At 41.5% G+C, this 25,822-nt stretch overlaps 1 protein-coding gene across 2 annotated transcripts in view; it reads left to right on the top strand.

Annotated features, from left to right (window-relative positions):
* Window positions 1-25,822, top strand: part of LOC309977567 (rho GTPase-activating protein 7) — a 178,217-nt gene that overhangs the window by 112,982 nt on the left and 39,413 nt on the right. Inside the window, exon 1 of one of the 2 annotated variants that reach the window (XM_082863707.1) lies at window positions 20,478-20,560. The exons of the other annotated variant lie outside the window; for it this stretch is intronic. Coding sequence (XP_082719833.1) covers window positions 20,524-20,560 — 37 coding nt within the window. The 5' untranslated portion in view covers window positions 20,478-20,523. Of the gene's footprint in view, window positions 1-20,477; window positions 20,561-25,822 lie in introns of those variants that run through there. 2 annotated transcript variants of the gene reach the window in all.

Here is a 25,822-nt window from a genome sequence, read left to right on the forward strand (position 1 = left end):
AGGCAAGTTGCTTAAACTCTGCCTAAATTCTTCATTTATAAAATAAGGAAACGAATAATCATAAGATTATTGAGGGATTGAACTATTTAAGAAATGCAACACTCAGAAAGTACAAAGTACTTGACATAACATGTAATACATATTAGTGATCATTACTCTTAAAACATACTGTTGTTGTTTTTATTCGTACTTCATTAAATTGATGGATTAATTAAGGGAGAACTGACATGTAAATATTGAGTCTCCCCAAGTAAATATCATGTGCTTGTTTTTATATATTCAAGTCTTCTTTTGTGTCAGACGTATACCCACAGATCTTTATCCGTGTTTTATAAGGATTCACATTCCCCTCTCTACAATTCATCTTCCCTGGATATTTCGTCATCATATGATTCCAACCCCTGGAATTCTAGTTATTACCTCACAACCGCCTTGCTCCATCTTTAAACATCCCTTATCCAGGACTCTTAACAGAGGGCCTTGACTACCAGTCCCTAGTGGAGCAAGTTTTTGTATTTCTTTAAAACGATTGAGATTCAAAATCATGTACCAAGGCTCAAGCATTTTTCAGACGGGCATTTTCTCTAGTGAAAAAGTTCGCTATTGAAATCTTTTTCTGGATGTGAAGTCTGAGTTTATAGAAAGTATCTTGAGAAATCAGACCTTTCAATATGATTTTATGCTTGAACCCTTTATCTGAGTTTTTGTTTCATGGGCATTAAACTATTACTGAAAAGCATGGGTCCTTTAAAGTTCAGGGGAAAGTGTTTATAAAGATCTAAGGCTGAGCTAAGACAAAGCTATAGCCAGAGGCCTGGTTTCCTGAGAAGGAAGGAGCTCCCCACTAATCTGTCATGCTTCTGTCTCACAGGATATTAAAGCCATCCCAGGCTCCTTTCGTTTACAGCCAGTCCTGTGTCTGACAATCTCATGTCTGTCCCAGTGAGCCACATGACCAGGGTTCCACACCAGGGTTCCTCCAGAGTTCCTTGTAAAGGACCATATAGTAAGTCATTAGGGGAGGGGCGACAAAGAAAAAAAGAGAGACAATGAAACCGTTATTATTAGTTACCATCCTTCCAATCACTGTCTAATGTAATTAGAAGAAAGAAACATACCTTTAAAGGAATAATTGGGCCTGCTGGACAAGCCATTACAATTATTATTCTCTGTCAGTTCTCCTTGGTTATGACTCCTTGATTACATTTAGGGTGAGATGAATTTTAAAAGAAAACACTCATTAATTAAACTTTTTCTAATTAAAAAAAAATGTTTGTTGAAAATAGATGGTGTGTAATAAAAGAAGATCCTCCCCAGACCCAACCCATAGTCCTGTCTTTCCTATATGTTTCTCTTAAGCTGCTAAGAGGGTTGGGGGGATATATATTCACACACATACACACACACACACACACACACAAAGTCCCCTACATACAAACGAGCTCTGTTCCAAGAGCACATTTGTAAGTCCAGTTTGTTCGTAAGTCCAACAAAGTCAGCCTAAGTACCCAACTAACACATTCGGCTATATAGTACTGTAATATAATAGGTTTATAATTCTATTCACCCAAATAATACATAAAAAACAAACACACAAAAAATAAAGAAAACGTTTTTAATCTTCCAGTACAGTACCTTGAAAAGTACAGTAGTACAGTACAGCAGCTGGCATACAGGGGCTGGCATTGAATGAACAGGCAAGAAGAGTTACTGACTGGAGGAGGGAGAGGAGGTGGGGGATGGTAGCATGAAGGATCGTCAGCAATAGGAGACGGAGGTCGAACTGCCATTTCCCTCATGCCTGACGCGGATGGCACAGGTTCTGGTTCCTTGCTGGATTCAGTACTGTTTATAAAGATACTGTACTACTGTACTCTAGACAGTACTGTACAGTACAGTACACAAAAGCACAACCACTTGTAGAGGATGCACGCACTTGACAGTGTACGCCAGACACGTGAACTAACTTACGTGATTGGACATGCAAACGCACGCTCGCATCTTTGAAAGTTCACAACTTGAAGGTTCATATGTAGGGGACTTACTGTACATACATGTATACACCCCAGACTGCAAAAGACTTTTAGGTGGTGTTGGTCTTATGGCCCATACTACACCCTTCAGAGACAAATGGCTGATCTAATCCTGGCCCGGTGCTGACAGATCTTGGGAAATGCCTGTTACATCCTTTGGAAGAGTTCTATAAACAAGCGTTGTGGTTACCACCGGCATGGAGTCTCAATTTCAGACTTTTCGAGTAATTCACTTAGGCAAGCCTTCCCAAACCAAGTGCAAACAAGAGGCCCGATGACCCTGGTGACTGTTAATGGAGCCTTTGGCCTCACCGTCACCTGTTTTATTCCAGCCCCAGCCAGTCGGAATGTAAGTTTGTTTATATCTCATTCCTTCCTACTTACAGATGTTCTTCCAGCTGGTGGGAAGGCTGACCGAGTTTACATATCTCTTTGCCTTTCTGAAGATGCAGGAAAAAGTCATCCACCATCAAAGAGCACTAGAGTAACATTACTGTTGTCTGTGTTTGTCTGGGGAGAGTGAAGTTGTAGTTGGGTCTGCATAGAGCCAGGAAGCAGGACACAGATCAGATTGTGTAGAACGAGGTGAGGCGTAGACGGAGAGAGGACAAATATGAATATTTTTACGAACTAACCGTCATCTGGTCTTTGCCTCAATAAAGGGCTAGGAGGCAAGAGAAGAAGTTGAGTCAGATAGTTTGTCCCTAGGAAAGAAAGAGATTGTTTCAGAGCGAGTTCTGGGAGTAGGAAATGAGGCGATTATTAATGCTTAGACTGTAATGGGTCAGCTTAGTCGCATTCGTTCTGGAATTCGTTCTGGAATTTTAGGGCAATTAAAGGAAAAGAATAGGGTTCATATATGAGCAAGAAGCTAGGGAAAAAAGAGCTTGATCCCTGGGTGGGATATGAATGAGGAAGTGCAAATGGAGGGGCTTTGAAAGTTTGTTTGAGTTAAGCTTTGTCAGGAGACTAGGAATTAAGACTGTGCCTTCTGTACCTTGTTTCTGCTGAGAGATTTCCAATCAGCATCATAAAAAAATATTATTCGCATTATTACTGATCAAACTGGGTGTTTGCTCTCCAGGAAATGCCTGGAAGAGTGAGAAATGAGAGCATCAGGGCTAAAAGCTTAAGGTTAAGTCTTTAGGAAAAGCCCTCTTAAGAAATGCCAGCGTGTGTGTGCCCCATTTATGTATCATGCCACCTGCACACAAACACACACACTCAGGGTTTAGTTGAAGTTTCTCCTTATAGTCCCTGCTTGGCTGTTAGTGGCCTAGAAACCTAAGTTGGATGTGCTGCATCCCTGACACCCTCCTTTTCTCAGTCACAGAGGATCCCAGCAAACGCCATTTAAACGCTAGCCTCAGTTGCAGTAGATCTGCTCCTTCACACGTGCAATTTTCAGGTAAAGGCTCCTGCCTCTTCCTAGTTGTGGGATATCCAGATGAAGCATTGTCAGCATGAGCCACAAGATCTGAAAATCAGCATGAAAGAACTTCCGTTTCTGATTTCAGGATTTGAGGTTGGTGATGGAATAAAAGCTGTGTGGATAGGACAATTTGGGTCACAAAGCTGTTAGTACCAAGAAGCACTACATTCATTTTGAAAAGGGGAAAAGAAACTCCATGCACACTAATTTAGCTCCCTAAGTTTGCCATTCTTCAGTTCTGCCCTGGAGATTTATTTAGGTCAGGGTTTTTGGTTAGATCTCTCACTCCCCCAGGAGACTGAGACTGTTATTTAAAAGCTCAGTTCTGAGCAAGAATCCCAGAGATTCGACTGATGTGTTCAGTTTCTATTATAACCTCATGAGGAAAAACATTTTTTTGACTGAAGTGTAGCTCCTAGACACAGACACGCAAACCCACCCTACGAGACAAATAAAGAAAAAATATATAAATTGCGAGCTGGTAGATTCATATTTAACACTGTTTAGAGGATGCTAATAAAAGCTCTTGCCCTCATTTCGCCTAGCATGAGACTGATCATCCCAGAGAGATTTAAAATTTATACCACATTGATCGTGTTCTTTCATTCTTTCTAAATTCAATTCAGATTTCAAAGTGTCATTTCGGAGCAGGGCTAGATTAGGACCAGGTTAAGTCAAAACTAACCAGGAATGTCCTGTCACTTCCAGATTCAGTTTCCTGGTTTGCTTTTCCCTCTGGACCTCTGGGCTAAGGAGTATTAGAAACCTTTCCATAACCCTATCTTGGACTTTATCCTCCCAACTTTAAACATTCTAATAGTATGAGCAATAGAAATATGACACATTTTTTTTAAAAAAACATAGAACTGAAATAAACATGCATGCAAGTCCCATGTCTTAGACGCTATGTAATAGGAATAAATTTTAACGTTGGAAAGTAGATGTTCCTTTACAGAGTCAAATTACTGTTACTACTATTATCATTATCGTTATTATTAATATTATTTACCTTTTCATAATGCAAATGAAGGTAAAAGGAGGAAATAGGTGTAGGGGATTGCTTTGAATGACATAAATTCAGATATTATAAAGTTAATGGTTTTTATTTTCAGTATCACTAATTCACTAGTTCTGGAACTTTTCAATAATAACACTACAACAGAGGATAACTAGTACAATAATATCATAGTAGGTTGAGAAGCTTGAACAGGTAAAACACACACACACAGATACCCCCAAAACAGATTTTGAGTTAAGGTTTCAGTTCCTATTTCTTAATAAGTTCATATATAAGTAAATATTGAGCCCTTTATAAACATAATCTATTTCAATCCTCGCAACTACCGAAGGAGGTATTATTGTTGCCATGTCACGGATAAGGAAAATGAGATTTGAAAATAAAGTAACTTTTCCAAGGTAAAGCAGCAAATAAATGGCACCTTCAGGATTCAAATCTGGACCTTGACTCTAAAGTTGATTTTCTTATCATTATAATAAGCAAACTTTCTCCAGGATTATTTCACTTTTAAAATCTTAGTTACATAATATTTAATACCAACAAGAAAATATATGTGAATATAAATTATAAAGTATAATAAGATAGCAGCCACTAACCCAAAACCCAACTGAATAACTAGAATTACCTTTCCTGTTAAAGCTACCCATACACTCTTCCCTAGCTCATCTCCTTGCCTTACCCCAGAGGCTATCGCAGTCCCGAATGCTGAATTTATTATTCTCTTCATATTTTATGAAATTTTTTTACCATGTAAGCACTTTATTTTTAATGTTGATATTTTGCCCAACATTGTTTCAAAGATTTGTCCATGTTGTTGCATGTAGCTACGGCTCACTCGTTTTCACTGCTGTGTAATATTCCACTGTATAAATACGCCATTTTAAAAGATCTCTTCTCCAGTTGATGGACATTTAGGTTATTCCCAGCTTTTCCTAACACAATGTTACTGTAAGCATTCTTGAGTTTTCTAGATGCACAGATGCAAGAATTTCTCTAGGGAACAAATCTCAGAGCAGAAGAATTACTGGATCATAGCATAGTCAGTATTCAGCTTTAAAATGAATGTAAAATTGCTTTCCGAGGAGGTTGAACCAGCAATATATATGGGTTCTCATCTTTCCAACACTTGGCATTGCCAGACTTTTCCATTGTAAATCTAGTACATGTAAAGTGGTAGCTAATTATGGTCTTGACTTGCATTTTTTTATTGCTAACTACTTTAAGCATTTTGTCATGTGTTTATTCACTATTTGTTTTCCGTGCCTTTCATATCTTCTAATTTGTGCTCTTTTCTTTATTAATTCCTTTGTTTTGCCTTCTTTGAGTTCATTCTTTTGTTCTTTTTATAAACTGGGTGCTTGGGACTTCCCTGGTGGTGCAGTGGTTAAGAATCCGCCTGCCAATAAAGGGGACACGGGTTCGAGCCCTGGTCCGCGAAGATCCCACATGCCACAGAGCAACTAAGCCCTGTGCAACACAACTACTGAGCCTGCTCTCTAGAGCCCTCGCATGGCAACTACTGAGCCCGCAAGCCACAACTACTGAGCCCGCGTGCCGCAACTACTGAAACCCGCGCACCTAGAGCCCGTGCTCTGCAACAAGAGAAGCCACCACAATGAGAAGCCTGTGCACCGCAACAAAGAGTAGCCCCCTGCTCGCTGCAACTAGAGAAAACCTGTGCGCAACAACAAACACCCAACGCAGCCAAAAATAAAATAAAATAAATAAATTTATTAAATAAAAAAATAAACTGGGTGCTTAATTAATATTTAGCCTTTCTTCTTTGCTAATATAAATAATTTAGCTATATATTTCATGAAATACTGGTTTCCATTATATTTCACATTTTTAAATATGCATTACTTTTACTATCATTCAGTATTAAATTTTTTTAGTATAATTTCTTCTTGAATCATGAGATATTTAGTAGTTTTTTAAATTATAAGTAAAAATATATAAAATATATATTGACATTACTGATTTCTAACTTAATTGCATTTTGGCCAGAGAATGTGGCAGTCCTGGTTATCTATTTCTGTATAACAAACTATCCCAAGACAGGGGCATAGAATAATGGCAATCACTTATGCATTTTCCTCATGGATCTGGGAGTTGACTGGACTCAGCTAGGCATTCCTAGGCATTCCTCAGGGTCTGTCGGGCAGTTGCAGTCAGATGGTAGCTGGAATTAGGATCTCCATTCACATGACTGGTGCCTGGGCTGGGAAAACTCAAAACAGCTGTGGGCTGAAACAGCTGGATTTCCTCTGGCATCTCTCACTCTCTGGCCTTTCCATTTGGAGGCTCTAGGGACTCAGGGTAGCCAAACTTCTTATGTGGAAGACTCCAGAGGGAGCAACTGTCCAAGAAAAACTTGCTGAAGCTACATGACCTTCTCTAACCCACCTTGGAAGTAAAGCAGAAGCCGTTGTGCCACATTCTAGACATTGAAGGTCACAAGGACTGCCTGGGTTCCAGGAGAGGAGACACTGATTCCATCATTTGATGAGAGGATTGCAAAAGGTTTTGTGGCATGTTTTAAAACCACCACAGGAGTTGATATGATACCACTTCTTTAAAATGTGAGATTTGCATTATGGCTTAGTATTTATATGGTCAGTGGTTTTGTTTTGCTTGTTTGGTCTTAATATTGCAGTGTTGAGAATGTATATGTTCTTATTGATGGGTACAGATATATCTATATGTGGTCATTAAAACTTTCTTATTTTACTTTTTTTTTTTTTTTTGTCTGCTCAACCTATCCAGAATAGGTTTCAAGTCTGTTGAAATCTCTCACCAATATGATATTTGTCAGTTTCTCCCTCTAATTCTACAAATATTTGCTTTGTAAATTTTGAGGTTATTTTACTAGAGGCACAAAACTTCAGAATCACTTTATTTTCCTCATTAAATGAGCTTTTTAGTGCTTTGCAGTAACTCTTCACCATTTAGAGTCCTTTTTGGATTAAAGCCTTTTATTTCTATTTATGTAGCTACCCTAATTTTTTTTTTGCTTAGTATTTGGTTGGTATATTCTTTTCTATGCTTTTACTTTAAGCCTTTCCATGTCCCCAAATTTTTAATGTAGCTCAAATAAACAATATATGGCTGGATTTTTATTTTTAGGAGACCAGTGTAATCTATAAGTTTCAGCTTTTAAGTGGCAACTTGAGACCGTTTATGTTTATTATTATTATTACTGATAAATACTGGCATATTTGAACACATATGCCCCCTTATTTTGTGTTTTTCATTTGACCTGCTCTCTCCTATGTCTTTATGCTCTGCCTTTTTTGCCTCAAAACATTTAAAAATCTTTGTTTTCATATTCCAGTTTTTCCCTATACTAATTTAGAAGTAATGGACCATTTCTAATCTAGAGATTGTTCTTGAAATTTTGCTATGCATACTCAGTAAATACACACAAGGACCTTAGAATACTCTACTCCAGTTATTCCTTCCTGACTTATTGTTGTCTCTAGAATTGTCTTTTTTTAAGATCCACAAATTAAACTTTTTATTATTAATAATAATATTTTTATTTTCCATAGAAGGGTTTTTTTCCCAGTTTACCTGCATTTTACCATTTTCTTTGCTCTCCATTCTTTCTTGAATCTCAGATTTTAAGGTCATTTTCCCTTTTTTTTTTTTTTTTTTTTTTTTGCGGTACGCGGGCCTCTCACTGTTGTGGCCTCTCCCGTTGCGGAACAACAGGCTCTGGACGCGCAGGCTCAGCGGCCATGGCTCACGGGCCCAGCCGCTCCACAGCATGTGGGATCTTCCTGGACCAGGGCACGAACCCGTGTCCCCTGCATCGGCAGGCTGACTCTCAACCACTGCGCCACCAGGGAAGCCCCCCCTTTTCTTTAAGTATATCTTTCCAAATCTCCATTAGTAAAGTTGTATTCGTTGTTAACTGCCTCTATTCTTATTTATCTGAAAATGTTTTTTATCTTCATTCTTAAAAGATTGTTTTTCTGGGCACATACTTCAAAGTTAACTTCTCTCTCTCTCTCTTTCTCGCTATGTGTTTCTCAACTTGAACATATTCCAGTGTTCTCTGACTTGCATTTTTGCTGTCGTGAAGTATGCCATCAAACTAATTGCCATTTTCTGTAGGTGACCTCTCTTTTCTCTCAAGTGCTTTTAAGATTGCTTCTTCTTATACTATTCTGTAGGTTCACTAAATGGTGTCTGGGTGTGGATTTCTTTCTATTTATTCTGCTTGGTATACTGTGTGCCTCCTGTGCTTATGAATTCATGTCTTTCATCAGTCCTGAAGAATCCTCAGTCACTATGAACTCAGACATTGCCTCTGTGCTCCATTCTCTATATTCACTTCTTCTGGGACACCAAAACACTTATGTGTGACTTTATCATTTGATATTCCATGTTCACCTAAAGCCTCTTTTATATTTTTTAATAGGCTTCATATTTTCCAGCAGATGTAGGGTCACAATAAAATTGAGAGGAAGGGGAAGAGATTTCTCATATAACTCCAACCCCTCCCCACATGTATAGCCTCCCCCTTTATCCACACCCCTCACCAGAGTGGTACATTTATAGCAACTGATGAACCTACATTGACATATCATTATCACCCAGTGTCCATAGTTAACATTGGGGTTCACTCTCGGTGTTGTACATACCATGGGTTTAGACAACTGTTTGATGATATGTATCCACCATTATAGTATCAAACAGAGTAGTTTTATTGCCCTGAAAGTCTTCTATACTTCACCTGTTCATTCCTCCCTCCCTTCTATCCCCTGGCAACTACTGATCTTTTTACTGTTTTCATAGTTTTGCCTTTTCCAGAATGTAAAATAATTGGGCTATAAAAGGGAAAAAACATGTTTGGGAGGTGGGAGAAGGAAGGTGAGAGAAGAAAAAGATAAGAAGAAAATACAACAAAATATCTTGCTCAGTTACTGAATGTTATGGGAAATGAAATTTATATTTAAGAGTACTAGGCAAATGAAGAGTATTGTTACATACCAAACAGATTAGATAACGGCTCAGATGTAGCAGGTTGTAGTGCATAAAAACAAGACAGCCAGCACACGCATTGTCATCTTTTTATTTGTTTGGTAGTTGTTTTAAAACTGTTTGTGTCACTGTGAGGAAAGGCATGGGTCCAAAATATTCTATCAGTAATAGTTTGGGATGGTGGTTTTGTATTCTTTTATAATAATCACAATAGGTTTCTTGGAAGGGAGAATAACTTTAGAAGAGTGACTAAGTGTATGAAAAGTGGAAAATTACTCTTAGTGAAAAGTGTGAAAGAAGTCACACAAATAGAAACATTCCATTTAAAACTCCGGGTGGGGGACTTCCCTGGTGGTCCAGTGGTAAAGAATCCGCCTTACAACGCAGGGGACGCGTGTTTGATCCCTGGTCAGGGAACTAAGATCCCACATACCATGGGGCAGTTAAGCCCACGCATCACAACTACTGATTTCGCGTTCCTCAACTAGAGAGCCTGTGTGTGCCACAAACTACAGAGCCCACGCACCCTGGAGCCCGTGTGCCACAACATAAGATCCCACATACCTCAACGAAGATCCTGATTGCTGCAACTAAGACCCGACGCAGCCAAAAATAAAACTAAAGTAAAATAAATAAATAATAAATCTTAAAAACAATAAAAATAAAAATCTGGATGGGAAGATTAAAATCAAAATATGATTGGCAAATTAGAGCAATGACACAGAAGAAACGGAAAAGGAAGAGGTCGTTTTTAAGAAGGTCATTTGGGTGCAGCGCCTTGAAAGTCTACCAAACTAAACTGCATGGCCTGAATTTCATGAGCAAGTGTAGGGACCACACCACATACCTCGTGAGGCCTCAGTGATAGTCAAGAGAGTTGTCCAAGAAGGAGAAAAGCTTTGCTTCTGGATTTCCGACAACAGGCAGGCGGATTCTTAACCATTGCTCCCGGGGAAGTCCCGGAAATTATCATTCTAATTTTTTTTAATTAGAGAAACCAGCTCTCATGGGAAAAGAGTTCTAACACAGCAGATGCAGCCCTGAGTTTTGCAGCAGCATACTCAGTGGGGCACCATGTTCTGTTTTGTTATTATTATTATTTTATTTTATTTTTGTGGTACGCGGGCCTCTCACTGCCGTGGCCTCTCCCGTTGCAGAGCACAGGCTCCGGACGCGCAGGCTCAGTGGCCATGGCTCACGGGGCCAGCCGCTCCGCAGCATGTGGGATCCTCCCGGACCGGGGCACGAACCCATGTCCCCTGCATCGGCAGGCAGACTCCCGACCACTGCGCCACCAGGGAAGCCCACCATGTTCTCTTTTGAATTGGTATGAGGCATGGTGGCCGACAGAATGGATGCTTCTTCCTTTCCACCATTTTTTTTAATTAGTAGAGTTTTTGAAGGTTGGATATGTTAGAGCCCTATACAAGGAAGTGAATGTGAATATAAGTTCAGGTTTACACTGTAAATCAGGACAAACGAGAACCTATAGATGGCTGAGGGGACCGGAGAGAACATCTGGTCCAATCCCCTCATTTTACATTCTAGGAAAGGTGAGACCTGAAATCCTGCTCCAAGCTCACATAGTTTGACTTTAAAGCCCTGGTCATGATTATCATTGCAGAGAGACCCAGATTCAAGTCCTTTCTTCCTCAGTTATTAGCAGTGTGAAATCAAGCAAGCTACTAAGTAACCTCTCTGAGTTAAATACCTTACCTGTGATAATGTTTACCTCCAAATTATATTATGTCTTCAACCTAAAATCCTTAGCTAAATGATCCAGTATCCTTGTTCTGTCATATAAATTATATCTATTTTTATTTATATGTAATAAAGTATAATACTGATATATCATATATATCTAATATATATAATTTTAAAAATAAACCAAGGAACAAGCAATATTATTATGTGAGCAACTCAAGGTCACTGATAGTATGTGTGACCAGGTCAGGAACATGATTTATATCAGCATTCTTTCTTCTACACATGCATGGACTTACGGACCCTCAAAGATTCATTTTTCTAACTCAGACCCGGAAAACTCAGTTATGAAATTTACCTTTATTATATGTTTGTTTTGTCAACCCATCAAAAAGATAACAATAATCAGCACAGAAGTAGCTGTGAGTCCAGCAGTAGAATATTTGTATAGGAGAGAGCCAATCTACTCTGTCTTCTGATAAATCTTCAATCGCCAGTCTTTCACAATTCATGATTCTTATTGCCAGGGCTGTTTTTAAAATGTCTAAGTTGGTGCCTTGCATTTCCCCCCAGTACAGCTTAATTCAGCTGAATCCATGAGAGATAATTGACTGAATTAGTTATTCATGAAAAGCCAAGCTTGACAACTTACTGCGGCTTCATTCTTCTGTTGGCCATTAAAGTAAGTTGATATTCTGGAGCTGTGTAGGGGTTTCCAGAAATAACACTATAATGGCCAACATGCTGTATTAGCAGCTGAGAAAGACAATTGTTTATTATTTTTCAGGCAGTTGCCCAAACCCATGCCATAGTATTTTTATTTTAGGACCCAATCTGCTATGAAGAAGAGCAACACATTACAACTCAAGTGAACACAAAACATCTCCTTAGTAAAAACAAACTCATGAGTGATTTCACACAGATTTTCAAAACTATGGAAACTCAATGCCCCTAGGTCTCCAACTTTTACACTGACCCTGCCAGCCTTTTGCAATCTTTACGGAGGGCTTACTCTATATACGGCACCTGTATGTGATGCTAGAGTAGATAGAAAAATCAAATAAGACACCTAGAATATTTCTTTGAGTAAATAATGAAACCTATAACTAAAGCAAAAAATCCTACCTGTTAAGTGACCTTGTTTTGCAAATTGATTTTGTGTCTTAGCATTTTTGGCTTCAAACCACATAGAGAAAACTACCGAGTTAATCATTAAAAAAAACAAATAAGATCTTTGAATTTTGTTTGAATCTTATTATTTTTTTAATATCATAAATAAACAAGCTTAAAAGGCAGATAACAAACTAGTAAAAATATTTTTATAATAAATGACAAATGGTTAATATTGCTAAGAAAAGACAAAATGCTTCATCAAAAAAATGCTATAAGATTAAATAGGTAAATCCTAAAATTACCACTGGTTAATAAATATGAAAATACTCAACCAGTATAACAAAAGGAATGGACACAAAAGGACGAATACTGTATGATTCCAGTTATATGAGCTACATAGAATAGTTAAATTCCTAGAGACAGCAAGAAGAACAGTGGTTACCAGGGACTGGGGAAGAGAAGAATGGGGAATTATTATTAAATAGAAACAGAGCTTCAGCTGGGGAAGATGAAAAAGTTTTGGAGATGGATAGTGGTGATAGCTACACGATGATATAAATGTACTTAATGCCATTGAAATGTACACATAAAAATGGTTAAAATAAATTTTGTTATGTATGTTTTACTACAATAAAAAATTTATCCCATTTAGTATTCAAACATAGACTTAAACAATAATGAGATAATATATTTTTGCTTATTAAATTAGCAAAAGAAATGGAAATTATAATGCTGGCAATACTTAACATGAAGAGAAATAGGTACATTCAAACACTGGTAAAAATGTAAAATAGGTAATTACTTTCTAGTTCAGAAATATATATCAAATGTCCTAATACCCTTTGACCTCTTAAGTCAAAGTAAGTGAAATTGCCTAAAGAAATTATCATTCTTTTTTTTTTAATTTCTTTTTAAAATGTATTTATTTTTGGCTGTGTTGGGTCTTCGCTGCTGCGCGCGGGCTTTCTCTAGTTGCAGTGAGCGGGTGCTACTCTTTGTTGCGTTGCACAGGCTTCTCATTGTGGTGGCTTCTCTTGCTGCAGAGCACGGGCTCTAGGCACGCAGGCTTCAGTAGTTGTGGCACATGGGATTCAGTAGTTGTGGCGTGCAGGCTCAGTAGTTGTGGCGCACATGCTTAGTTGCTCTGCAGCATGTGGGATCTTCCTGGAACAGGGCTTGAACCTGTGTTCCCTGCATTGGCAGGCGGATTCTTAACCACTGCGCCACCTGGAAAGTCCCGGAAATTACCATTCTTGCTCTTTAAAATTTATTATACAAGGATGTTCACTAAAGGAAAAATGGTGAAAAATTTAAAGTTCAACATTTAACTTATTTGTTGCGTATCCATAAGAAGGTATATGAAGCAACTATAAAAACCTCTATTCTTCAATACAGCAACATTTTAAGTGCAATAAAATATTACAAACAATATATTCTATGATCCCAATGCTGTACAATAAAAGTATCTGTCCTGAAAAATGGACTGAGGGCTTCCCTGGTGACGCAGTGGTTAAGAATCCTCCTACCAATGCAGGGGACACGGGTTCGAGCCCTGGTCTGGTAAGATCCCACATGCTGCTGGAGCAACTAAGCCCGTGCGCCACAGCTACTGAGCCTGCGTTCTAGAGCCGACGAGCCACAACTACTGAGCCTGCGTGCCGCAACTACTAAAGCCCGCGTGCCTAGAGACCGTGCTCCACAACGAGAAAAAAGCCACTGCAATGAGAAGCCCGCGCACCGCAACAAAGAGTAGCCCCCGCTCGCCACAACTAGAGAAAGCCCGTGTGCAGCAACGAAGACCCAACGCAGCCAAAAATAAATAAATAAATAAATTTATTTATTTATTTATTTATTTTTTAAAAAAAGACTGAGAAGAGAGACATAGAAATGTAAATCATCTGCAGTTGTCTCTGGTAGTGTGATTATGAGTTTTGTTTCTTTCTTTATACTTTCCCTATTTCCTAAACTTTTTAACAATAAATACTTTATAATCATAAAAGTTAAATAATAAGAAAGCAAAATATTAAATATTATTAGTTCTTATAAAATAATGTCCATCCTCAGTTTTCAATAAATTATGTGCTACAGACTAAAAAAAAAAAAAAAAACTGTACTATTGAGGATAATGTCAGAATAAACAAAGAATCAAAAGCATGCCATTAAAATCGACTAATTCAGTGGGAAAGTAGCCCAGTTTCTTTTGTGGATTCAAAAAGGATCGCGATTTTTACTTTTCTCTGGCCTGGCATTTGTGTTGTCAGAAGCCACTTGAAAGACTCAGAGCAGTCCTTGGTGAAGCTCAGATGGCAGTTGGAGGTGGCAGAGGCACTGACTAGGTGTCCCGGGGTCCCTTCTCTTTCACTTTGAGCTGTGAAGCCTTGGGCTGATCAGCTGTCTAAGCTATTAAATGAAATAGCCTTTCAAAGGAGATTCTACTGTAAATATTGTAATTATCTCAGGAAAGCATGCCCACTGATTTACCAAATCAGGATTATGTCCAACCCACCAGTGAACTATGACAGAACTGTATCTATTTCTACTTTCTACCTAAGAGCTTTCTTCTCCAAGCTCTCTTTTTATATTCTTTTTTTTTGTCATTTGCCGAAGTTTTTTTTTAATTGAGATATAATTGACATATAACATTACATCCGTTTCAGGTGTAAAACGTAACGATTCAATATATGTATATATTGCAAAATGATCACCACAGTAAGTCTAGAATAAGTCTAATTAACATCCATCACCACACATCATTGCAAAAAATTTTCTTTCTTATGGTTAGAGCTTTTAAGATCTACCCTCTTAGCAACTTTCAAATATGTAATACGGTGTTATTAACTATAGTTACTATGCTCTACATGACATCCCAGGATTTATTTATTCCTGTTCAATTTTGTTTCATCAGCACACTGCCTTTCTAGGATTTAATAAATTGTTGTTGAATGATAAAAGTTCTGTGCCAGGCTAGATCGTATTTGGGGCTTAAGTGATTATTCAGAAAGTAGATTTATATCACACTTATGCAGGAACAAGGGACTCCCCGCTCTGAACTAAAACTATCACTGACAGATTAAGTTAACCTTCCCCATATTTTTAACTTCACTTGTTCAAAAGATGTAGTCAAAAAAAGGTCTGACTGAATAAGAGAGCTATTCTAGGTAGAATTAAAAGAAGGCTAATTTATCTCTCCTCCTAAACGCTTGCTTTTTCTCCTCCTTCACCATCCTACACCCCTGGCATCTGGGTTTCCGATATTTTTGAAAAGGCTAAATACCAGGGTAGATGGTGGGGAAAGAACCCAGACTTGGTGACTTGGTTCATGGACGCTTAACCATAAATGAATGTATTAAGGACAACCATTAAATTTCAAATTTAATTATTTCTCTGAATTGGATACTGTTTACAAATTATTTTAACAACTTTCTACTATTTGTCATATCTCCTTCGAACATTACAAATAAAAAACTATTTTCCGCACTCATTTCACAATGCTCCATTGAACACAAATTATATTACATTTTCCAAGCATCAGTCTTTTAGTTCCTGTGGGAGAGAAATAAATTTCCAAAGAGATTGCTTCGCTCCTATCACTAGAGCAGAGGTTTAAACTAGTTGCCCCAGGGCTAAATGAAGCCCAAAGTTGAAATTACTTGGCATGTGTTTCCATTTTTTTTTAATTAGTGCCAGCATCTAAACACTGGGACGTGTGGTATAAAAATTTAGAAACTATGGGCTCTTGAAAAACAATCTCTAAACCCAGAACAATGGGTTGCTGTGTTAACACAGCCAACAACCAAGCGAGCCTGAGTGGCAGTGCTTCTTGGAGGGCTTCTGGGTTCCTCACTTTTCACCATCCCACTGCGACTTGCTTCCCTCACCAGCATTACCTGCCTGAGTGCCTGTAGACACCTAAGTTTTATTCTTTTTTCTTTAATGGAAAAAATGTGGGAAAAAATGCAAGAGGACAAATGCCCTTGGACAATATCAATGATATCTAATAGTAATCATTAAAATAGAGTAGGAACCAGAGAGTAGCCCACTTAGCCACTCAGCCTTCTGTCATGCAGCTTAGGAGTTCGCTCTGTGATTTTTGTGGCCTTAGTAATACAACACTTGAATGTGGAAACATCCATGTAGATGACAGGGCACAGCTATCCCTGTGAATAGCTTCCTGAAACTGATGCTCCAACTGAGAACAGCATGGCAGGAAGTGAACAGCAGCAGCGCAGGTCCTCACGTCAAAGCTTTTTCTGTTGTTTGTTTTAACCTCCATTGAGAGCAAATACTTAACAGCAGCAACAACGGTAGCAACAAAACTTGGTGTAATTTGTGACGGCTTTTTATTCTCATGTATTGAAGGGGTACCAGAAGACCATATATACTGCGGGCTGGGAAATGTGCTACATTAATCTCTGCCTCTTACAGTCCAGTGTTTCAATACCCAAATCTCATGTCATGCATCAGCTAACAAACCCAGTCTAATGGCATCTTCCAATGACAGACAAATGACACCATGGGTGATGAGTTGAAGGTTACATGGAGAGGAAGGACTCTGCTCTGTCCTGGGGACCCTCTTTCATCTGGAAAGGACCACTGTTTGTTTAACTCTTAATGACTTTTCACTTCTTCCTTCCCCCAGTTTGTAAAGGCTCCTCAGATTCCCAAAGGTTGAAGTCAAGGTCTTGTTTTGTTTTCATCTTCTCCTAGATGATTATTTAAATACTAATTGCATGGCTTAGTTTGATGTGAACACTTAGTAATATATAATAATAATGTCTAGCCTTGTCGAGTGCTTATTATGTGCCAAGCACTAATGTTCATGAGCTTTTTCAATCCTCATTAAAAACCTCATGAGATATGCGCTGTTTAAACCTCTTTTGTCAAAGATGAAGAAACTGAAGTTTGGGAGGCTAAATAATATACTCATCACACAGCTGATAAGTGGCCTGTTCCAAAAGTCCTGCTTTCAACCATATTCTACAAGTGTAGCAGTTTTCAAAATGTAGCATGTCCATTTCTAACAGGAGTAAGAATTTAAAAAATAAAATTTGGGATTTGGCCCAGGTCACAGGCTGTGTCAATAAACCAAAGAATGGAAGAAAATGATGAGATTCAGGGAAGGTCAAATGCAGACCAATGCATCACCAAGGAAAATGTGTCGGGAATTATTACTACTACTAGGTGATGAGCAATCCATATCTCACAAACCTCCAGGGAGAGGGAATGAAATGAGAGAAGATCCAGAGGAGACAACATCAGTGATCAAGGAAAAAGGAATGAGGTTTGAACAAGAAGAGACAAAAAGATTAGCAGGTTCTATTCTGGAAAGATGAATACTTAGTGGCAGGTGGTACATCAAGATTGCACAGACTCCTAGAAACCCAATTCACTTAAAACACAACTTCAGGCCTTCCCTGGTGGCGCAGTGGTTGAGAGTCCGCCTGCCGATGCAGGGAACACGGGTTCGTGCCCTGGTCCGGGAAGATCCCACATGCCGCGGAGCAGCTGGGCCCGTGAGCCATGGCCGCTGAGCCTGCGTGTCCGGAGCCTGTGCTTCGCAGCGGGAGAGGCCACAACAGTGAGAGGCCCGCGTACTGCAAAAAAAAAAACAAAAAAAAAAAACAAAACACAACTTCACCCAGCTAATAATACATATTAAGAATTTATTCTGAGAATTGATATGCTTTGGAGGAGATGCTTAGAATATCTGAAACTTTGAGGTTTGGATTGTTAATAAATAAGGGAAGTTAGTGTATAAGAGCAGTTTAGGTGGTATACTCCTATTTCCTAAGTTCGAAGTACGCACTGCAGCCTGAACGAAGATTTCAAAATGCAAGTCTGATCCTGGGATGCCTTCTTCCTTTACAGTGGCTTCTCACTGTTTATTGCTGTTAAGGATTTTTAAAACTCCTCAACACAGTCATGCAGGGAATTGAAAGTTCTTGCCTTTACTTTTCCAGTATCCCCTGAATCACATTCCCCCTTGCTGGCAATTGTGGGTGGTTTTTTTTGTTTGTTTTGTTTTGTTTTTGCGATACGCGGACCTCTCACTGTTGTGGCCTCTCCGGATGCGGATCACAGGCTCTGGACGCGCAGGCTCAGCGGCCATGGCTCACGGGCCCAGCCGCTCCGCGGCATGTGGGATCCTCCCAGACCGGGGCACGAACCCATGTCCCCTGCATCGGCAGGCGGACTCTCAACCACTGCGCCACCAGGGAAGCCCACTGTGGGTGTTTTGACAGTTCCTCCAGCTTACGAATTTCAGAGGGAAGCTCCCTCTTCTTGTCTTTCTGGGCCAGGTCAGGTCCCCACTTCCTGGGGCCCTCACAGCACCTCTTTTTCATAAGCCCCTGTTGCTTCCTCAGCAGATTAAACTCTGAGCAGGCAGAGGTGGGCCTGCCCTTGCTTATTTTGGTGTCCCCAGCAGTTCTAAGTAGGTAAAAGCCCTGGAAATACCTGTGAAGTAAAGGAGCCCCTCGCCCTCCAGAGATGCCACTCTTCAGAGCCCAATTCTGGTTTGGGTAAATTAGGAAGTCAGTGGTGAAATGAGTGTTTTTATTTTGTTTTTGAAAAAATGGGGTGAAAAAGAGTCTTGCGTATGTCAACTAAGACACAGCTATGAAATCAATACATTTTAAACTATAATCAAGAGACTAAATTCTCCCATTTGCATTTAACCCCACTTAAAAAGACTGCTCCAAGCTTCCGTATCCCCTACCCTTTATAGATCTCCATCTAAGACACTGTATATATTTCACTTATTTATTTTGTTTATTGTGCATCTTCCCCACTAGGAAGTAAACTCCAGAAGGGAAGGGATGTTTATATTTTTTGTTCCCTGCTATATCTCCAGAGCCTAGAACAGTGTTTGGCACACGGTAAATAAATGCTCTGGATATATTTGTTGAATGAATGAGTTTAGGTTAGTAGTTTTCTTTGCGCAGCGGTAATAGGCAGAAAGCATCAATTAGCCCCAAAGGAAATTTTCATGCAATCCTGGTCTGAGTTTTTAAAAATCTTACAAAGATTATAGTCAATTGTGATCTTTTAAAATGAGGCTTCCTTTTATATCAGGGGTCCTCAAATTAAAGTGCACCAGAATCACCTGAGGACTTGTAAAAAATGCAGGTTCTCAACATCAGAGATTCTAATTCTGCAGCCTAGAGTCCACTCTACCAGTTCCAGGAGCTGCACTGGGTTGTGGCCCAAGGGCCTTGGTCTGGAAAACACTGGTTCTGACTGCACACTGCAGAGTCAGCACGCGCTGAGTGTAAGTTGTCCCTCTCTACCACAGTGTCAGTTATTTACTTTTGCTCTGTACCCCTGTGCACCTTAGCAATGAATGATGAATGTCCCAGGGACAGGTCCTCTTCTCCCCATTTTACACATGGCGAAACACTGACTCACCCCTACCTCCCCACTTCGCCTCCGTTCCCAGGAATTTATGCGGTTCCCATCAGGAGGAGAGGCAGAATAACAGAGGTTAAAAAAAAAAAAAAGTGTGCAAAGCTACCAAGAAAAAGATGAGGGGGAAAGTGCGTCGTGTCCCAGCGTGGAGCCCAGACCTCCCCAGCAAGTAAATGCCTCCTGGGTCCAGCCTTTGCCTTGCCAATAGTTGGGAGAATTTTAGGGGCTTCCCCCTGCAGACTCGCGGGCCGGAGGAAAGCATTCCAGACCCTGGCGGAGGAGGAGCGGGGCGGAGCGGAGCTAGGAGGGGCGGGGCCAGGGAACTGCCTGAGGCGGCGGTGGGCAAGCCGGGCCGCAGGGAGGAGGGGAGGGGAGGTGTCTGAGCTCGAGTTGGGGCGGGGCCGGGGGAGCGGGGTGGGGCCTGAGGCCTGCGAGAGGCTGCTGCTGGCTACCCTGGCAGCGGGGAGGCGACGCGCAGGGCCTGGTCCTTCCACTCAGGGGTGGGCGGTGCGGGAGGGCGCGGCCGGCTGGCTACGCGGGAGGCAGAGCGCTCCAGCGGCTAGTGCGAGGGCGCTTCGCTCTGGTCCTGGCCATGGCCGTACTCCCGGGAAGCCAGCGCTCCCGGGCTTCTCGCCCAGCTCCCTGAGCGCTCTCCCTTTTCGATCTCGGGCAGACACCAGGTTCTTTCCGGAGTGGCGAGTAAGGATGCGCTGAGGACCGCTGGGTCGCGCGTCTCGGGTGCCGCCGTGGGTCCGGGCGCCGGAGCCGAGCTGCGTGGGGCTGCCTCGATTTCCCCACTGCGCGCCCGCCGTCCCCCGCCGCACTTGATGTGCAGAGAGAAGCCGGACACCATGATCCTAACACGTAAGCTAGACTTGTGCCTTGCCGTCAGGCCGGCCGCAAGAGCCAGCTGCGGAGGGGCCCCGCCGCGGAGGAAATGTCACCCTGCCTTGTCAAGTCGGTGCCTGACGTTCTGTGCTTTTGCAGCGCTTTCCGAGGAGGCTCGGAACCGAGTCGCTCGAGTTTCTTGGAGTGGAGGAGGTGGAGTGTGGGGAAAACAAGGGTCGTAGTTCGGGGAGGGAGGTCTTAATCTCGGGTAATGACCCCTGGGGGCCGCGGGCCGGCACGCCCGGTGGGCTCCGGGAAGGGCTGCGGGCTGGAAGGCGACCGTGACTGATGAAGTGAAACCCACAATAACTTCCTGCCCGGCCTGGGGGCGCAGGGCCGGTCCGGGATCGCAGGACCCGTTGGCTTCCTGCCCAGCTGCGCTGGCGGCCCTTCTATTCTTTTCTAAATCCCAGGCGGTGGCCTCTGGCTCTGAGGGTCGCGGCGCGATCTTCTTTCTACTCTCTTCCCTTCGAGGACCGTTCCGGGCTCCGTACTTGCTGTCCTTCACCATACAAGTCCAAAATCAACGTTGACTCTCTTGAGAATCTTATTTAGGGATGTTTAGACCGTAGTGACCCTTGGAAAGTTTTTTTTTTAACTACTTTAAAGTAAATTCACCAAAAACTTGTTTTAATTTCCAGCCGTCTTTGTTCAAGTATTTTAGACGCTGGAAAATAACTCAGACTTAGCCAGGAAAGTCTCGCTTTGGTGGCTGCCGGCCTCTGGAGAATGTTGGAGGTGTTTAGCCAGTCCAACATGTGGGGCGCCTGCTGGAAGGCTATGCCTTCACGTGCTGGGGCGTTGGATTGGGTTTCCTAAAATGCCCCATGGAGACGCCCACGCCCTTGACTCCGGAGGAGGCGCCCGCGCGCCGAGAGTCCCGGGGCCGGCGAAAGGAAGGAAGCGCACCGCGCGATCCGGCTTTTTCCGTAGCGAGGCGACGGCCTTTTGGACCCCTACCCCCCTCTGTGTCCCTGTCCCCACCTCCAGCGTCGCGGGCCAAGCCTTTGATCCTTCGAGAGGAGTTACACCTCTGGCCACGGCAAACCGACGCCGCCACGTGTAACTTACTGTCTCCGCGCTACTTCCCCAGCGCACAGCCCCTGTCTCGAGGGAGTCAGAGCGAGCCCGGAGTGAGGCCGGCGGGGTGGGAATCCTGGATCTGCAGCCTGCTTGCTGGGCGAATCTGGGAATTGACAGGACCTCTCTGTACCTCCTTCATCTGCAACATGGGGGTAATAACTGTGTTTACTGCGTGGGGAGGTGTTGAGGATCAAACGAGCTAATACAAGGGCTTAGCCCAGTGTCTGGGACTGATGTTCAGTACCCAATTTATGCTAATTAGTGTAGAAGTAAGCCCCTGCATATAGTCATTAATCTGTACTGTGGAGAAGAAAACCTTTCCTGATGCTTGCGTTGACTGAGTCATGTTACACTCAACTTGGTTAGCAAATGGGTACATTCTTAGGATTCAGAAGCTGCCTCAGTGATTGCCGGTGAGATGGAGGAATGCAGTCCAGGCAGAGCCATCCGTTATGCAAAGATGCGTGAGGGCGGAATATATGACGCATTTGGATGGAAAAAAATCACAGCTATGGAGAAGGCAGAATACTGAGTCTCAAATTACATTTTTTTTTTTTTTTTTTTTTGCAAAACTCTGTTTGCTGAAGGGATGAGGGAAAATAATAGCCCAGCAGAACTCTGGATGTAAATCTATCAGCAGCTCCAAGAGGTTGACTAATTCAGCATCCATCTGGACTGCAGGCTGGTCCTCCGCAGAGATAATTTGCCGAGCATAAGTGTGGAATTAATGCAGGCACCCAGTGCCATCTTGGCTTGCAGCCTGCAGCAGATGGTCCGAGGGGTGCCCCGTAAGTCAACAGCCCCCCTAATAGAACTAAAGTCCTGGGAAATGAGTGTCAAATAGTTAGCAGATGTGCATTCAGACGTTATTTCGAGACGTTTTCCGAGAAAATGTTGGCGATTGTGTGTATTAATTTTTATTGTGGCCTGCCAGATTTACAGCGTGGTCCAATCCTAGGTGCATATTTTTTTCATTAGCACTACTGTTCAGAGTTTAAAATGAAGCACAGCAGACTTTCTCTCCCAGCTGTTTTTAAAAGTTTGCTTTTGACAAAACCAGATTTTATTTTATTTCAAGCCACCTTACACCAGGGGGCCGCAACCCCGGGCCCGCGGACCCATACCGGTCCGTGGCCTGTTAGGAACCTGGCCGCACAGCAGGAGGTGAGTGGTTGGGGAGCGAGCGAAGCTGCGTCTGCTGCCGCCCATCGCTCTTCATCACTCGCATTACTGCCGGAACCATCCCCCCACCCCGGTCTGTGGAAAAATTGCCTTGCACGAAACCGGTCGTGGTGCCAAAAAGGTTGGGGACCGCCGCCTTACACCAAACTTACTGGAAGCTCAAGAAAGGGGGCTGACATGGTTTCCCTACTCCACAGAATGAGATTAAGTAGCTTCCAACTTGATCTTTCCCAAGAGTGGATGAGAAACGTCATTTCAGTGACTTACTTATGTATTAACTTCCTAATTGTGGATCTTATGAGAAACACCATTTACCTCCTTAAAGAATGAAAATGTTACACTGTTAAGCAATTAACTATGGCTAAGTGAAGGCGGTGTTCCAAGTTTTAACACACTGGACTAATCAAAGGATTTTCCTATAGTTTTGGAGCAAAGGTTCTGAGAGACCGGATGCCCCTTTAAAACTAAAGCCTTTTTTTCTTTATTTTGTTATTGTTCTATATTGTAGTTCAAAAACCAAAGACCAAGCAAAGTTTAAGGGTGTTTTTACATTAAAGGGGGATGTTTGGTTGCTTCTGGAAAATATACCAGATTAATAGAAAAGCTTGTTATGATTAAACAATTTATCCCTGTGAAGTGGGTGAAAAATGTAGATAGTACTTAAACTCTTCCTTGTAAAACTGGTGTGGGGCTTTAAAGAGGGTATGGGAGGCCCCAGTGAGATGCCTTGCAATCAGAAGCTTGGTGGGATTCCAAGAGGTGGTTTTAAATACAAAAATAAGTACTTGGATTTCCCTTGGTGTCCCCATGGAGATTTTAAGCCATGATGCAACGTTCAAATGAGAGTGGTATTTTTATGACTTAGGTGGGTAAATATGCAATTTGAAAATATTCAGTGGAGGGTGATTTGGTTCAGAAGAATGGGGGCATCCAAAGTACAGTGGGTGAAGTGAATCGTACTTTTCTGAAGAGAGCCTTGTGCTGGACAGGATGGTCCAGTATTGTAAACACGCGTTTCTCATGCTTAGCTCTCCTTCCTAGCAACAGGAAGACGGAAATGAGGCCATGCAAAAAAAAAAAAAAAAAAAAGACCCTGAAGGTTCCAGACAATACTTGACCCACCCTAGCATTCACCCTGTACAACCAGAGGACTTGCAAAAGTAAAAATAACTTCAGATGTTTCCCCTTCCTCCCTGGACATTGCCAAATCGCTAAAGACCGAATTCTCAGTGCTTTAGAACATTATAGCACAAGCTGGCCCATGGTGCAACTGTCAGGGAGGCTCACGTCATGCCAAGCCTGTTGAAATTATAAAGCAGACCCGGGGAGAAGGGTGATTTTCATTTTTAAAGTTGGGTTAGTCTAATGCTTAGAATTATATGAGTTAGAATCCAGCGGAGGAGAGAGAATTTAATTTCTAAACTTAGTCATTTCTCTTGAGTTTCTCTGAGTGTTCATTTTAGCTGGGTTTACCTCTAAGATACTTACTTTGGCATTGGGGGCTACAACACAAAGGAGTAATCTATACAGCGTTCAAGACATCAAAAATTGTCCTCGTTGCTTGTGGTCAGGGGGAACTTATACTCAACCATAAAGTATAAATATCCAGCACTGTGTCCTAAAAAGCACAGTCCCAAGTGCCTCTTTTCCATGGCTGTGAAATTAGGAGGAAAATGCTTTTCTGCAGTGGATTTTCACAATTGTCTGTGTATCTGACTGTGTGGCCATTGTGTAGGGAGGAGTTCCGGGACTTGACGGTAATTCTTACTCTTTTAAGAAGGACAGTGCTATAGGGTTAAAATATGTTTTATAAGAATGGATGGCTGGAGTGAGTACAATCAGTGGTGTTTTCTTGTCGCCTCAAATTAGTCAGAAATCTCATTAATGTAAAAGGGGTAAGATTCCCAGATGAGAAAGGCTCTTCCTGTCTGTTTGTACTTTTCCTTGTGGGAGCCCGTGTTGTTGTTAAGGATTATCATGATCAATGATAAGTAGGGTGTAGTCCTGCTGGAGCTTCTTTAATTAGGTCTACTGTGTCTTAACATTTTTTTCACTAGCTATTCCCTTCTTGCCATCATAATTAACAATGGGTAGGAAGAAAGTCTTGAGTTTTTAGCCCATATGTATATAGATAGATAGATAGATACACACACACACATATGTGTGTGTTTTATAGTCTCATAAACAATAGTCATCCTTCTCTAGTGTGGATACTCCTTTTTAATTTTTATTAAAAATCCAGACTTTTGACAGAATAGTAATAACATTATAGAAGCCAAAATTTATTGTGAAGTTTGCTTTCATTGTCACATGTAATCTTCACGGCAACCTCACAAAGTAGATATAATTATTCCCATTTTACAGATGAGGAATCTGAGGCTCGGGGGAGTTCAATACCTTGCCTGAGATCACCTACTGTGATCTCATGATAGCTAGGATTTCATCCAGGTGTATGTGGCTGTAGATTCCAATTATGGACATATATTTGGCAGGAGTTGATTCAATTGAGGAAACAATATTTGGTGGCCAAATAGAATCTTGCAATTACTTTGCAGTTTCCTAGGGGGCTTGTGCTGGTAGGTAGAGTGCTGAAATGTTAGGGTCCCAGGTTGACAAATGAGTGGTTTCTGCGTCCTGTCTCAGGGGCCTCATGAATGGAGACCTCGGGCCTCTGTCTTTGATATTTGGGGAAGGGGGTTGGGATACCATTTTCTAGCCCCTATTGACTGTACTGAACAGTGCTTTCTTCAGTGAAATTCAGTGAAAGTATTCCAAAATAATATTTCTAAGGGAAAGTTTTCTCCCAGCCGTCACTGAAAACATTTTGAATGGCACCTTGAAAAGGCCTACCTACCAGGAAATAGTGTTCTTGGGCACAAAAGGTAAAATATTATTCCTCACTGAAGTCAAGCCAACACACAATGGGAATCATTCTCTCTAATCCTTCATCCTTGCTTTTTAAAATGCTGCTAC

This window comes from Leucopleurus acutus (assembly GCF_964270905.1).
Source record: "Leucopleurus acutus genome assembly, chromosome: 21".
NCBI lineage: Eukaryota > Metazoa > Chordata > Mammalia > Artiodactyla > Delphinidae > Leucopleurus > Leucopleurus acutus.